Source organism: Phoenix dactylifera, chromosome 1 (genome assembly GCF_009389715.1).
Source record: "Phoenix dactylifera cultivar Barhee BC4 chromosome 1, palm_55x_up_171113_PBpolish2nd_filt_p, whole genome shotgun sequence".
NCBI classification, from domain to species: domain Eukaryota; kingdom Viridiplantae; phylum Streptophyta; class Magnoliopsida; order Arecales; family Arecaceae; genus Phoenix; species Phoenix dactylifera.
In genome coordinates, this window is record NC_052392.1 from 14363899 (window position 1) to 14378651 (window position 14753).

Below are 14753 nucleotides of genomic sequence, written 5' to 3' on the forward strand. Positions count from 1 at the left end.
GCTGGGTCATGAAAACCTTCATCTCATAGAACATGAAAATTTATTTGACATAGATAATTCACGTATTAAGACCTTGGACTGGAGGTTCTTGATCACACACACGCACGCACACAAAAGTTCTATCAGAGTCGAACCAACATGTGAAAACAAATAAAACAAGCTCCAACGTGGAGCCTGGTTACTGCACTTGGTTTGACCTTCCATTGGATATTAACTCCAGACCAGATCTACGTGCACCGAATTAACCCCCCATAAATTAGTCGAGAGAACTGGTACGTTCATACTACATGTGCCATGTTTCACGCTTTTAGATCTCTCTTCAACTCCCGAAGGGCATGGAAGTGTATCTGGATACCCCCAAAAAATATAGCGTACACATATGGATTTCATCTATCAAACACATTCGTATTCCTTCCGCTCTATATAAAACAAAAGATTTTTTTTTACATGAATATCCTCCTAAATATCAAATTTTGCATGAATACTCTTTTCAAATTGATATTTGCATATATACCATCATAAAATACTTGTTTTGCTATTCTATTTTTTTTTGTCTTATTTTTACATATGTATCCACACCATCTAATACTGTTAAAAATTAATAATTTTAAATTAAAATTATTAAAATATTTGTAATGATTAGATGTGCAAAAAGAAATATTTATAAGACGATCGTGATGGAGGACGAAAAAAATAATTTTAAAATTTTATTTTATTTTTAATTAAAATAAATATGGCTTTTATTAACAAGACGTTATATTAGAAATATTTGTAAAAAATAGTGTTTATGAGGATACATAAATTAATATAAATTTTAAGATAGTATGTATGTAAATTTGAATTTTTAGAAGAATATTTATATAAAAAAATCTTAAAAATGAATATGTGAGGACTTACACCATGCCTGGACCCACATGTCTCTCAGTTTGAGAACAAGCCCGCGGCCTGGGCCTAAGTTTCGGTTGGACAATGAGCACTTGGGCCCATAAGTCGGTGTCAATGAATCCTCAAAAGGTACATTTTTTTAGGTCTGAAGCCACTAAATACTTAAGATCTACTTTGAGGAAGGATCTTGGAATGGGAGAAGGGCAAGCCTAAAGAGAGGAATAAGATACTCCCATCATATCCTACCCTAATTGCATTGCATGTAATAAAGTGCGGTCGCCATTAGAGAAAAGAGGAGTAGGAAGTGAGAGGGGAGACGATGGGATGCTCGTTCTCAGGGCTGAACGCCTTATACGACGCCGTGAACGCTGGCGGGGATGTCTGGATCAACGAGAACCGGTTCCAGATCCTGAGGCAGCTCGGCGAAGGGGGGTTCGCCTACGTCTACCTCGTCAAAGAGGTCGTCTCCGACGGTGGGGGTGGCGGCGGGCTCGCCAAGAAGATATCCGTCGACCCTTCGCACATCTCAGGTCTGCCTCTAGATCCGAGCTCTGTTTCTTGCCTGCAATGTCGGTTCTTGATGCCGGGTTTTCGCTTTTTTTCTTCCCATCCAAAATTGGGCCTTGAGTCTTAAAGTGATCTACTAGTTTCTTGATCTTGCGATTTTTTTACGGGCAATAAATTGCAAGCTAATATTGAGTTAATTTCTTGAAATCCTTGGGTTATAATGGCGAATTCTGCTGGCTGGTAAGAAATTTTATCTTCTTTTTCTTTAAATTGCTCTGAGATTTTCCGTGCCAATCATAGTATGAAATACAAAGAATGCATTTTCCTTGTTTATTTGTTTGAGTTGCGTAGTTAAAGATCTCTTGAGTTAGTGAGCATTTGATGCAACCGGGTGGTTAAAAAGTTTCTTGGATCTTGTGCAAAAAGATGATTTTTTTTTTTGTTTAAACTTTAGCAAGATTTTTCATTTTTGGCTGTTTCTTTTTTTTTTTTTTTATTTCTTCCTTCCTCTTCCATCTTGCAATGCTGATAGATTCGAGTTTATGTTTGCTTCTGGTAATATTGAGGAAGATGCAACTTTATTATAGACTTGCAGAATCTTATTATGATAAGTTCCTCCTGTCTCGGTCAGAATACCGGGCTGTTAGATCTCATAATAGAGAATATCACCGCTTTGTTTATCCGAAGCATGTTTTACTGACACTTCGTTGAATTATTATTCCTATTATTGTGAGTCGGGCAAGAAAAAGTTTTTGCCTGTTAGATGCTGATACGATGAAGGCTTTGGTTAGCCATGAAAATCTCTTGTTTCTCCCCCTCTTAAAATTTTAAGCCGATGACGTGGCTTGAAAGATAAACTAAACTCGGATAAAGTCAAGTATGAGTGTCACATGGTGATATGCTGTTGCGCATGGATTAATCACACATGAGTAGGTATCTCATAGATGCATATCCTTAAGCATACCAATAACAGAAGCATGTGATCCCTATTGGCATTTATACTGTGAACTTGAAAATAATCCCTATAAACATTTATATGATTTTTAAGTACATTATAGTTTTCCTTTTAATAACTGCATTTCTAATCATGACTGTCTTCTTTGAGAAACAGATACGAGGTCAGATTTGTTTTAAAGTACCTTGACCTAGACATTGATGCATGCCAAGTCACAGTAGGCAACAGATAAATATCAAGGCTATGCTTGCTGGAGTTCTTGTGTAATTGGTATCAAAAGACAGGAGAACCTATGTGGATGTTGAACTAAATATTTCATGCTATGGAATAAGACCTACACAACCTTAAACATTGCTGGAAATTACAAGGTGCTATTTTTCTTAGAATTATGTGCACCTTAGGCATGCACCGATCCACCTTTGAGTTCCTGCAGGTTTGGGGAATTTGTTCAAGGCCAGCTAGCAGTTACCCACTCGAAATGCATTACCTGGTTTTCTTGGATTGCATAGCATTGTGCCACATCACATGAACTTTTGTGAGATTTAAGTTTCAAGTGATATTTTGGCACTAACACCTTATAGGATTGTCCTACAGATTGAGCTTCATTGTTAAATGCATGGTGGAACAAAAATCAAGGGTACAGAGTGTAGTTCATATTTTACACGTCTTAAAACATATTGTCTAAAGTAAAATAGGTTTGGAGACTTCCAAATCCTAAATCAAATGAGGCCATTTATCTTGTTATTAAAAACTAATCTTGTGTCTACTGAATTCATGGGTAAAAACGTCCAAAAAAAATTGATATCACTCTCTAAGTCATTATTAGATGTTGTAAACCATGTTTAAGGTGTGGATTTGTAACTTAGAAAGAGAAGAACATTGCTTGGCTCTCAAATATGCGAATCTCCTTGCTATCACTTATATACACTATCATATGCAGTGCACATGGCTCATTTGATAGTAACGATATTTGATGAATGGTGTTATTTCGTAGGTTATATGATCTGGTAAAACCATACCCATTTTGGCATATTTCCTTTGCCTCTCTCTCTAAGACGTTATACTGGCAGACAAGATCAGGAGGGTGTATTAGTGTGCTTGTACTGGCTTTGTGGCAATATTCAGCCTCACCCAACTCTGTAGCATTATATGCAATAGAAACATTTCATTTAATTCCTTAATATAATATTTTTTTGTAATTTTTAAAGTTAAGAGCATGCCACTTAATGTTCATGCTTGTTATATGACCAGTGCAATGGTAGATGTGCTAATCTTATTTGATTTCTGACATTTCTTCAGGTGATGGAACTTATGCTATGAAGAAAATTCTCATTCAAAGCGAGGAGCAGTTGGAGTTGGTTAGGGAGGAGATCCGTGTTTCTTCCCTATTTAATCATCCTAATCTGCTTCCCCTTCTTGATCATGCAATTATTGCGGTTAAGGTACTCCAATTTTATTTCATTTGGAGTCATTTCTGTTCAAGTATCTTGTACTGTATGCTTCTGAAGAAGCAAACATGCTTATTGATTATGCAGATAGACTGTAGGTTGTTCTTGAAGTTAAGGATTAAGCCATGGTAGTTATATTGTGGAAAGTGTTCTCTTATTCTCTATACGTAACTGTCGTGTAGTAACGAACCTTGCAATAAAACTCTAGCATCACAAGTTTGCTTTTTGGAAAAATCGATGCCTCACATACTTAATGAATTTTTTATTGTATCTATACATTAGCATCTTTACATATCCTACTTTCACCTCATTCTTTGTTATATGATACATCTACACCAACAAATCTCCTGTCTTTTTGGTATAGTTTTAGCATATAATAGTGACTCTTCATCTTAAAACTGCACTGACTTTTTTTTTAATGGTTAAACTCCCATGTTTTAAGTGGCAAGTTGATTTTTCTTTGGCACGACCAACATCTTTACAATCCCTCACTTTCTTTGGTGTGGAAACTCTTATAATTTTATGCCTAGGTTTCAAAATCCAAAATTGTGTATGCTACTTGTGCCAAGTGGTAACACTAGCTAAACAGAACCATACATAGCAACCAAAGTCTTTAAGTACTTGAATGGTATGAATATATATTCATAAGCAATACTGCTAGTGGTATGAACAGATATTCTAAAAAAAATAATTATAAGTTGTGCTACTTGGATTATATGTGCAGCACCAGTTCTTACAGCTACAAAGATTGAAGTTCAAAATATGTCTTTTATCAGTACAGTATATAGTAAGTTTTAGTAAATAAGTTTGTTATTTATATGTGGCTCAATTTTGGAAACATATTATAAACTTTCTAATGTAAATAGAAATACAAAAAGTTTTAAAAAAAGTACCAGTTATTTGTACATAGGTGTCACACCAATCTAACTATTAGGTTTAAAGATGCTGTTCATATAAAAAGCTCTGAAAGAATAACTTTTTTTAATCAAAATAATAACACAAATTGATTTTGAAGTGACAGTACATGTCAATGTTAAGTTACGAAATCAGTTTATATTTCTTATGAATCTTCCTTCCCTCTTCTCCTCTTATCTTAGATCTATGCATTTTCTTTTGTATAATTGTACAATGCAGCTAACTGAATTGGTCTAAGTTGGGCTTGCAGAAGTTTGAATTATCTTGTACTGACTCATTTAGATAGCCTTTAGGTTTGTATGGTCGAAACCACTTCTAAACCAACCTTGTGTGACCCATGAGGGGAACAGCTCCATTAGGGGTGATGGTGCACCAAATTACCTGTCATGATTTGGGCCTGCTAGTTTTGCCTGCCATGCTAATGTCTCATCCAAAGAATCTTTGTGCCTTTTGGCTAATCCTTGATTATTTTTCACTATAATGAATTTATATGGGATGTTCTATGGTCAGTGCCCATCGTGGTGTCATGCCACTTCAGGGGTATATCTTATCATCGGCATTCCCCCTTTTTACAAATTGTTTCTTCTAAGTCTTTCTCTGTCAGTAATGGGACTATCTTTAAACTCTTATGCAAAGTACCAGGTCTAAGTTTTAATCCTTTTTTTGCTAAAAATAAATAATTCTTGAGTAATGAAGAAAGTTTTATATTTATACTAAACTACTATTGAAAATACTGCGCCGACCAGTTCCAGTCCCATATGGAAGAATTAGATGGTTCACATTGAAACTTGAAAGCTGTTCATTAATCAGTCATTTTCTTGGTGAATTGAGTAACCGCTTGGAGCGGAATTTATGTAAATCTAAACAATATTATATGTTTATCATACCATACATAGTAGCCACTACTTCGACTATGCTAATTTAATATTTGGATCCTAGAATACTTGATTATAGCATTATTTAGAAAGCACTGTTTTTGCGCTCTCCCTCTCTCTTCCCACCTCCCTTCAATAATGCTATTGCTCTTTAGTCTCTCTTGGTCTGCCCATTTTTGATGTTCGTCAGTGCAAAGCAATGTCCAGTCATGTAGCCTTTTGTCAATTTTAGCTTAAGAAAAGTTATTAATTTAGGAATTGAATTTATAAAACATAGATGGAAGATATTACTAATATTTTTGTATAGTTACAGCGGAGAGTTCAATCTTCTTTGATAAAAATGATTCTCTAGCCCTATAATCCTTCTGTGCCCACTTGTGTTGTTGGATTGTTCTTAGTTCCGCATAGCTACTATGTTTCATTTGAAGCACTGCATTTTTGCCACTATCCAGTTTATAACATTAGGCTTTATATAAACATGTATTCTGTACATTTTTCTTTCCAAAATTTGCAAAAGGATACTTCAGAATATTCTGTTATATTCTTTAGCAACCAAGAGCATCAAAATTGTTGTCACATGATAGTCATATAAGAATTCTTTTTTATATCAGTCTGTTAATGTATAAATGAACTGTTCCATGTATCCAAAATAATTATTGATTGCAGTAATGCATTACTGAACAAAAGAGTTGCACAATTTCTAGGGATCTAAGAATGTCTTTTTCTGCTGATCAACTATCATCCACAAGTTCACTATGTTACCAACATACTCCATGATGTTAGAAGACGGTTTCTCAGCATCCATGTTTATAATCTAGCAGGGTCTTCTGTCGTAGTAATTCAGGTGGAGAAATCATTTACCATTTTTGAAGCTCTATCATGTTAGTTGCATATGCAGACTAAGATTTGGTTTCTTTGTTTTGATATCCTATATGCTAGTTGTTTTATGATTTGGTGTCATTGTAGATGTAATTACTAGTCATTATACTTATCTAGGGCGCACAGCAAGGATCACGGAATCATGAAGCTTACCTGCTGTTCCCTGTTCATCTGGATGGAACTTTACTAGACGTTGCTAAAGTTATGCAAACAAAGAAGGAATTTTTTCCAACAATCACTGTTCTTCACATATTCCGACAGGTATATACCCATAAACATCCTTCTTTTGTGCAATTTTTGTTGGCTGTGAAAATGTTATATCATATTAATTTTAAAAATATAAAATACGCATGCATGTGTTATTATTGTCAAAATTACATTATCTCATAATTATTTTTTTAGTTTTGCTTTAAATGCCTCTTGTGGATATATCATCATAAGTTCACTTCCACTCTTTTTTTTTAACCCTTTATGCTATCCATCAGGATCCAATCCATGAGTTGAAATATGCTAGTTGTTTCATTAAAGAATAAATGCACACACACGTATATTCTCCTTTTTTAGGACATATAGGACGTTCAACATGGGAAAGTATGATTCTTTTAGTGCTTAGAAATTAAAAAAAGTTTGGAATGACAGGGAACAATAGAAGAAATGAAATAAAATATAAGTAATATCAATAAATCATGTAAATGATGCATACTATAGTAAATTTATAGAATGTTACTTACAGGTCAAACTTTGAACCGAATTACAAAAGAAAAACACTCTCAAGCTGCTCGAGGAGGGACTATCTGTATTGAGCTGAAAGAAAGGCTTCACTAGATTACATGCTTCTTCAGAACAAGCTTTTCCAAATATAAAAGAAGTGTTCATGTTTATATGATTCTAGATTTCTTCAAAGGTCTCTTCCTAATTTGCATGTATGACTTTATTCTGCTGATGTACCGAAATCCGCACTCTTGCAATCCTGACCTTCTGCAATGTCTGTGGTTCCCTGATCCCATGAGAAAAATGGTTCTCCAGTAACTCAGCTTACGCATTTGTTTTAATTATACTTTAAGTGATTCACAATGCCGAGCAGTTATTCTAGATAGCTATGTTTAAGTCATAACTGCTTGATAGATGTTGAATTTGCAGTCATCTCTTCTGAGATAATGTAGTTTTAGCTGGTATATATTGTGATTCTGTGAAAATATTGCCTTTCTTGTTTGTACATAACAGGTACATGGTTACCAAACAATGATGTTGATTTATTTCAAGAAATGATTGATAACACTCATGAGCATTTTCCTTCTCATCTAAATTAGCACATTTTATTTCAATGTCAACTTCATTAAGAATGAAAACTTAAGATAATAGGAAAGTAGTAGAACTGTAGTGTACTAACAGAACAACGGCACAATCCCTTGAAAAGGCAATATGTAACATTGCAAGTATTTGGACATTGCTGAATTTTCCTCCCTGAAATTTTAACCTTGGTCTTTGTACTTCTCAGATAGTGTACATTTTGGACTGTTTTCTTTCCCATTAACTTTTTATACATGGATTAGAATGACATGCTAGTTAACATATTTCTATGTACAGCTTTGTGCAGGACTGAAGCATATGCACAGTTTTGATCCTCCATATGCTCACAATGATGTCAAACCTGGTAATGTTTTGATAACGCATAGAAAGGGTCAACCACCTCTTGCAATTTTAATGGATTTTGGAAGTGCTCATCCAGCAAGGAAAGAAATTCGTTCACGTGCAGAAGCATTACAAATACAGGTAAGAACCCATTATTTCTATTCTTAAACATGTGGATTATTTTTCTTCTTTACTAAGACTTCTTCATACATTATTGCTATATGTTGTATAGTTTTATTTCTCTTGCTGGCATGAAATTTTTGCAGCCTCTTATTACTTGTATATCAGTATATGTCAGTAGGATTACTATTTTTGTATCTAGGTGATAATAAACTAGACAAAAAAAGCAACATTTATCCAGGAAAGCATTCTTTTCTTATAATGATTCTATTAGAAGCTATGATTCGATGCCCATGAGTCGTGAGAAGGATGAAGTGCTAATGTATGGATAAGGCTGGAATTGGGCCGGGGCCGGGCTACATGCTAAGGACCAAAAGATTTGGGACTGGGTTTCGGCTTAAATATAGAGCCCATATGTTTTTCAGGCCGGGCTTGGGTATATCATTGGCCCTGCCTGGATGAGGCCCAAAATGGAGCTTGGATCCATCTCGAACTCAGGCTCAAAATGTAGCCCAAACTTAGGTACTTGTTTATGAACTGCTTAGAAAATAGGAGTGCCATTTCCGATTGTATTATCAATTTGCTTTTCTGGTAAACATGTTTCTGATCATCAAATGGTTGCTAATGTGATGCTATAGTATTTCATCAAAAAAATGTAAAACTATAGTATGAAAGATTAAGCTTCAATCGGGTTCAGGCCAACCCAATTTTTAGCCTAAACAGATAATTTGGACTGGCCCAATCAGGTTCAGGTCGGGCCCGACCCTGGGCTCGGGGTGGGATTTTCCAAAAGTTTTCGGGCCTATGCCTGGCCTGGCCTGGCCTGAAGCCTAAAAAAAATTGTGCTGGGCTTGGGTAGGGGAGTGGCTTGGCCCGGCCCATTTCTAGACCTATGTATCGAGATGCAAAAGTTCGTTGGGGAGCCTCTACAGATTGTGCTCCAAGAGTTTCAGAAGTAGGAAATAATTTTTCCCACCAGAGCATTGGGACTGCCTGTGAGCTGGGACGTTATCACCCACTTAGCATCCCTATGACAAATAGTTTGTATAAAGTTGTATTATTCTGAAATACATCCTTGGCCATAAGATAGATATCTTGTTTATGAAGAATTGTGATGCATAGGGCCCCGTGCAACACAATTCTTCATATTACTCATTTACAGAGTGCTCTGATTATTCACTGACCAAACAGGCATCAGACCTCTTAGGTTCTTTTGTGATCTGGAGGGATTTTCATTTGAGAAGTTTTATGAGACCATATAAGTATAGGCTGTTTGTTCTTCAAACCTTCTACCCCTTGTCTTTCTTTCTTCTCTTTCCAAATTTCATACCCTCTCTCAAGGCGCTATATCCCGCATAAATGGCAATGATTATCATGATAAATGGGTCCATAATCTCATAGTGAGTGATGTGGACAGACTTAATATTCGCTTTGAGGCAGCATTGTTGTAACTGGGGGAAGATAAAAGATTTTAATTCCACGACGCAGTTAGGTAAGATCATGCCATTAGAATTTATGCCTGAATCCTACTGATGCAGTATTCATGGTGGGCATTTAAATTCTGAATTTGCATCAACTGTCGTAGCTTTCAACATCCTAGTTGCCTAAAATCCAAAAATCAGAAGTTGTAGGGATTTCATATTTACGCATCAAGTTGACACGATATGGCTGATACAAGAAGTCAGCATGCCAGAATACATGATGGGCCGAAAACAAAAACCCACATTGTTCATCATGATTAGGCATCTTAGAACACATAAAGAGCAAATTTTAGCCAGTCCAAACCATAAATCAAATCAGATTTAGCTCTTCTTACCAAATAAATGTATATGATGAAATTGCTATTAGTTATCTTGCATGGATGCATATATCTGGTCTACATCATTCTTGCCAAATCATCTTATAGTCTAAAATGATGTCAATCTGTCCTCTTAACTTATATAGTTTTCTAATTTTTTCCTTAAATAAAGTTTTTGTTAATTGTCTTTTGTTAATAATATCATGCACGTCAATAGAATGGTGACACAAAATTGTATTACATGATACATCCAAAGATTCCAGTCAGCACATGATGATTTGGATATAATCTGCAGTATTGGCTTAATCTAAGCTTTTTCAGGATAGCCTTTACAAAAAATTGCAGGATTTGCTTCTCAACAGTCAAAAGATGTGTTAAACTTGTTATTTATTTTCTGATTTTCGTTTTTTGTATTTGTGTAGGAATGGGCTGCTGAGCACTGTTCTGCACCCTTCCGAGCTCCTGAATTGTGGGACTGTCCAAGCCATGCTAACATTGATGAGAGGACAGATATATGGTCTCTTGGATGTACCTTATATGCAATAATGTAAGGATTTCTTAGTTTCTTATCTTACTATGCTTTAATTTATGCAATTATTTTCTTAATTATTACTTCTTAGCTATGCATGTATCAATACCATGTTTTGCAGGTATTTGTTTTACACATAATTTCGCAATTATCAATGATGCAGCTTTTAGAATTTCATTTTCCGTAAATTGATTCTGTTGATGGGGCTTAGTCATCAAAAGAAAACCATATATGATCGTTGTAATCCTTGCAACTATGGAAGAATGACTATGTATATGAAAATAAACACTCAACATTTAAATGATTTGATGGAAACTAAGAATATATACTGTCTCTTTTGCAATTGCTAATATGCCTTCATGTTGTAATAAAATCGTAAAGCAACGTTGTCACAAATGTAGAATGCCAACTGATGCATACACAAATCAAAAGAATGATATCAAAAACTATTTAGTGTAGAATAGATGCAATAGGTATGAAGTAATACTAGATTGATAGGAACGTAAACGAAACAAAGCTGGTTTTCATAATAGATTTAAAAGGATATGCTAGGTGTATTTTGCTAAAGTTACAACTTTACATGTAGTTTGAGTTCTAGAAATTAACTCACAGTGGGTTAAGTAGGAGCTTCTTTGTACTTTGTGGATACAATTTCTATAAAGATGATTATCTTATCAATGCTCTAACACCAGTAAAACCGTATAGCTAAATTTTATGGGATATTTAGCTTAATGCTTGCACATGATGGAATCTTTATTATCTTCAAGGGATATCCTCCATGTGGATGAGAAAAACAATATAGTGGTATGTTGACTTAGGCCCTGTTTGGAAGAGCTTTTGGAGGGCTAAAAAGCACTTTCTGGCCCTCGAAAAGTACTTTTGGATGAAAAATGGTATTTGGTAAAAATTTCGAAAAGCTGTTTCAGCTTTCCCAAGAAGCTGAAAATAGCTTTTTGGAAGAAGTTCCATTTTGGAGCTTTCCGAAAATGCTGTTTTCAACTTTGTCGGAAAGCTTTTTTTTGACCAAAATATCCCCAACTAAAATTTTTTTTCCTCCCAAATAACTCCATCCCCCAGCCTCATCCTCTTCCACCCATCCCCCTCCCTCCCCCTCTTCAATGCCAAAGTAATCCCTCCTCTCCCTTTCCCCCGCTGCCGCCCCCGACGCCCTCCCCCTCTTCTCCCTCGTCCTCTGCCGCTCCCTCTCCCCCACCGCCGCCCCTGATGCCCTCCCCCTCCTCTCCCTCCTCCTCTCTCGCTCCCTTTCCCCCGCTGCCACCCCCGAAGCCGTCGGCCAGGTAGGAGGTGGATCCGGCTGCGGAAGAGGAGAGATGGAGGAGCCAGAGGCGGCGGTTGTCGAGGTCGGGGAGGAGAACGTCGGCGACCTGGAATCGATGGCGAGGGGCGGAGGGTCCTCGTCGATCTGTAGGTGGAGGACGCCTCCCGGATAGACGGAGGAGGGGGTAGGGGGGATCGCGGTCGTACTCGAGGACGTCGCCAGCGGTGGCCTGGCAAAGGGGCTGGGATGGGAGGAGGCGGGCGGAGGGGCTGGGATGGGAGGAGGGGAGCGGCTGCAGGCTCGGCTGCGGGCATCCTGCGACGCCGCCGGCCTCGGCCGGCTTCTCCCGGCATGTGTCTCCTCTGCAGGAAGGAGAGGGCCGACTGCCGCAGGCGCTGCTGGCCTCGGGCCGGCCCCCTCCCGAGCTCCGATCGCCTCCTTGCCTCGCAGGAGAAGAGGGAAAAGGGAGAAGAAGTCGGGAGAAGAGAAGGAAAGAAAAGTTTGGGAAGAAGAGAAGAAAAAGAAAAGAAAAGAAAGAAAAAGAAAAGAAAAGAAAGAAAAAGAAAAGAAAAAAAATAATTTGAGAAATGGTTTAAGAAATCTGAAAGCATATTGTTTCTAAGTTTCAAAAATATTATTTTTAACAAAGATGAGTGTTCCATCAGTATGCCATAACTTGTACCAGAGGAACCAAATTTAAAAATTTCCAGCTATAGTTTTCAAATATCGATAGTATTTGAACACACAAAAAATAACTGCAGTTTTCAACATCAAGTGAAATTCACACTTTAGATGACTTTGCCTTTTATGTTATATTATGAAAAATTAATTTACGCTAATAATTATAATATTTTATTTCTTTATTATTGTATTATACTATAAATATAATATTATATTACATTATCTCATAATACATTAATATATTATGTTAAATAATTTAATATTATATTATATTATAAAAAATTAATTTATGCTAATAATTATAATATTTTATATTTTTATTATTATATTATACTATAAATATAATATAATATTATATTATATCATAATATATTGATATGTTATGTTAAATAATTTAATATTATATTAAATTATTATCCTATAGTATACAATGTTATAGTACTATATTATAATAATATTACATTACATTACAATAATATTATATATTTATATATTAATATATATTATATTTTATTATGCTCTGTTGTATAATACTATATAATATCCTTTATGGTCATTTTGTCATAGAAAAGTACTTTCTCAGTTTATTTACCAAACACATATTAAAGTGCCACAGCACTTTAGAAGTGTAGTTACTAAACAACAAACAGCTTTTTATAAAAGCTCTACTTCCAACAGCTCTACTTCCAATAGCTCTACTGCCAACAGCTCTCCCAAATAGGGTCTTAGATGGACTTTCCAATTGCAGCTGTGTATCAGAAACCCGTTACCATTCTAAACGTGATTAGCATCTCCTTGAGAGAAGGATACATGATATTTTGTATATATGAACAGGATATGGTATTAACTGCTGACCTTAAACATATTAATTTCTCAAGAAGGATCGGATCATGATTTTTTGGTGCTTCCTACTTATTTGGTTTTTGTATCCAAAGGCCCTAGCTTCCTAGGTTAGCAGCACTTGGACAGTGGCCATTCAATTCCATTGTTGAAAAAAAATTGTCACTTAAACAGGACTGAACAAAGGTGCATGAACAGCTTCTTGGAAACCCCCATGGAACAAATAATTTTAATATTTATTTTTATTATTTTTTGTTATCATTTGTTACTACAGATAAAACAAAAGTACATGTCAGGATAATATACTCCTTTCTATTGTTAGCAATTGGAGTTTATAGATGAGAACTAGTCCATCACCTCCATCTTATATTTTGATCTTGTAACACATGAATCTGCTATAGCATCATCCGTCAATCTCAAATTAGTTGCACAGCATTTTGTCGAATAAACAGAACAATGAATTCTTCTAGATTTCATATGAAGCTGTGACATTACGCAATATTGGTCCTTGCAGGTACGGCTCATCTCCTTTCGAGTATGTACTTGGAGAATCTGGAGGGAGCTTACAGTTGGCTGTTATGAATGCGCAGATAAATTGGCCTTCTGGTCCAGACTCCCCTTATCCTGAGCCTCTTCGTCAATTTGTGGTTTGGATGCTTCAACCTCAACCTGCAGTCCGGCCTAACATTGATGATATCATCATTCATGTTGACAAGCTCCTATCAAAATACTCGTCTCAAGCTCAATGAAAATTGCTAGCTGGGGTAATATTGTGCAAGTTATAGTGCATTATCTTTATGCCACTTGATTGAAGGCCTTATTATTATCCTCTCTTGTTAAGAAAATACAATGTTTTTGTAGTTTTAACAGAAATAATCAATTTACTGACAGTTATAGTTCTCGGTTCATTATATGTCAGTTCTTATGTTATTCATATTAAGGAAGTCCCTAATAAAACAATGCATCATACGATATTGAGGATGCTGCTGGTTCTGTAATTAACAATTTAGTGAGCGTATGTAAAATGAACTCCAGGCAATATATAATGTCAAAGCATCTTGTAGGATTTTTTGGCGCCTTGTCTATGATGCATAATAAATTTCATGATGTTCAGTTTTAGTAAGAACTGAAGGAAGAATCTCTTTTTCATAATAAATCTCTCTTTTTTTGTAATCCAGTATGCTTATCATAAAAAATTTAGACTCTCTGTCTTGGAAGCCTATCAAAAGATGTTCCAATTTGTGGCATGATATTGTGAATGCCCTTCCAGCATTTTGGAATGAATCACATTCCAAAATTGGGAATGGTCAGAATACCTTATTTTAGTTGGATTTATGATGTCTTGTGATGGCCTGGTCATGGTCCAAATCACATGACCAGCCCGACCCAGATGCTGGATCCGGACATGCA

At 35.9% G+C, this 14753-nt stretch overlaps 1 protein-coding gene across 1 annotated transcript; it reads left to right on the plus strand.

Moving 5' to 3' along the window:
- The first annotated feature begins 1061 nt into the window (after window positions 1-1061).
- On the plus strand, window positions 1062-14410 carry LOC103712737 (probable serine/threonine-protein kinase DDB_G0291350). Its single transcript, XM_008799345.4, has 6 exons — window positions 1062-1415; window positions 3647-3789; window positions 6582-6725; window positions 8052-8237; window positions 10437-10561; window positions 13858-14410. The coding sequence occupies exons 1-6, from the start codon at window positions 1205-1207 to the stop codon at window positions 14090-14092; spliced, it is 1044 nt and encodes a 347-aa protein (XP_008797567.2). The 5' UTR covers window positions 1062-1204; the 3' UTR covers window positions 14093-14410.
- The last annotated feature ends 343 nt before the right edge of the window (window positions 14411-14753 follow it).

What these genes read in the sequence shown, in the direction of transcription:
- LOC103712737 (XM_008799345.4), top strand. Translation starts at nt 1,205, where the DNA reads ATGGGATGCTCGTTCTCAGGGCTGAACGCCTTATACGACGCCGTGAAC. An exon ending in ATGCAATTATTGCGGTTAAG is followed by an intron (nt 3,790 to 6,581) that starts GTACTCCAATTT and finishes ATACTTATCTAG; the next exon opens with GGCGCACAGCAAGGATCACG. An exon ending in TGTACCTTATATGCAATAAT is followed by an intron (nt 10,562 to 13,857) that starts GTAAGGATTTCT and finishes TGGTCCTTGCAG; the next exon opens with GTACGGCTCATCTCCTTTCG.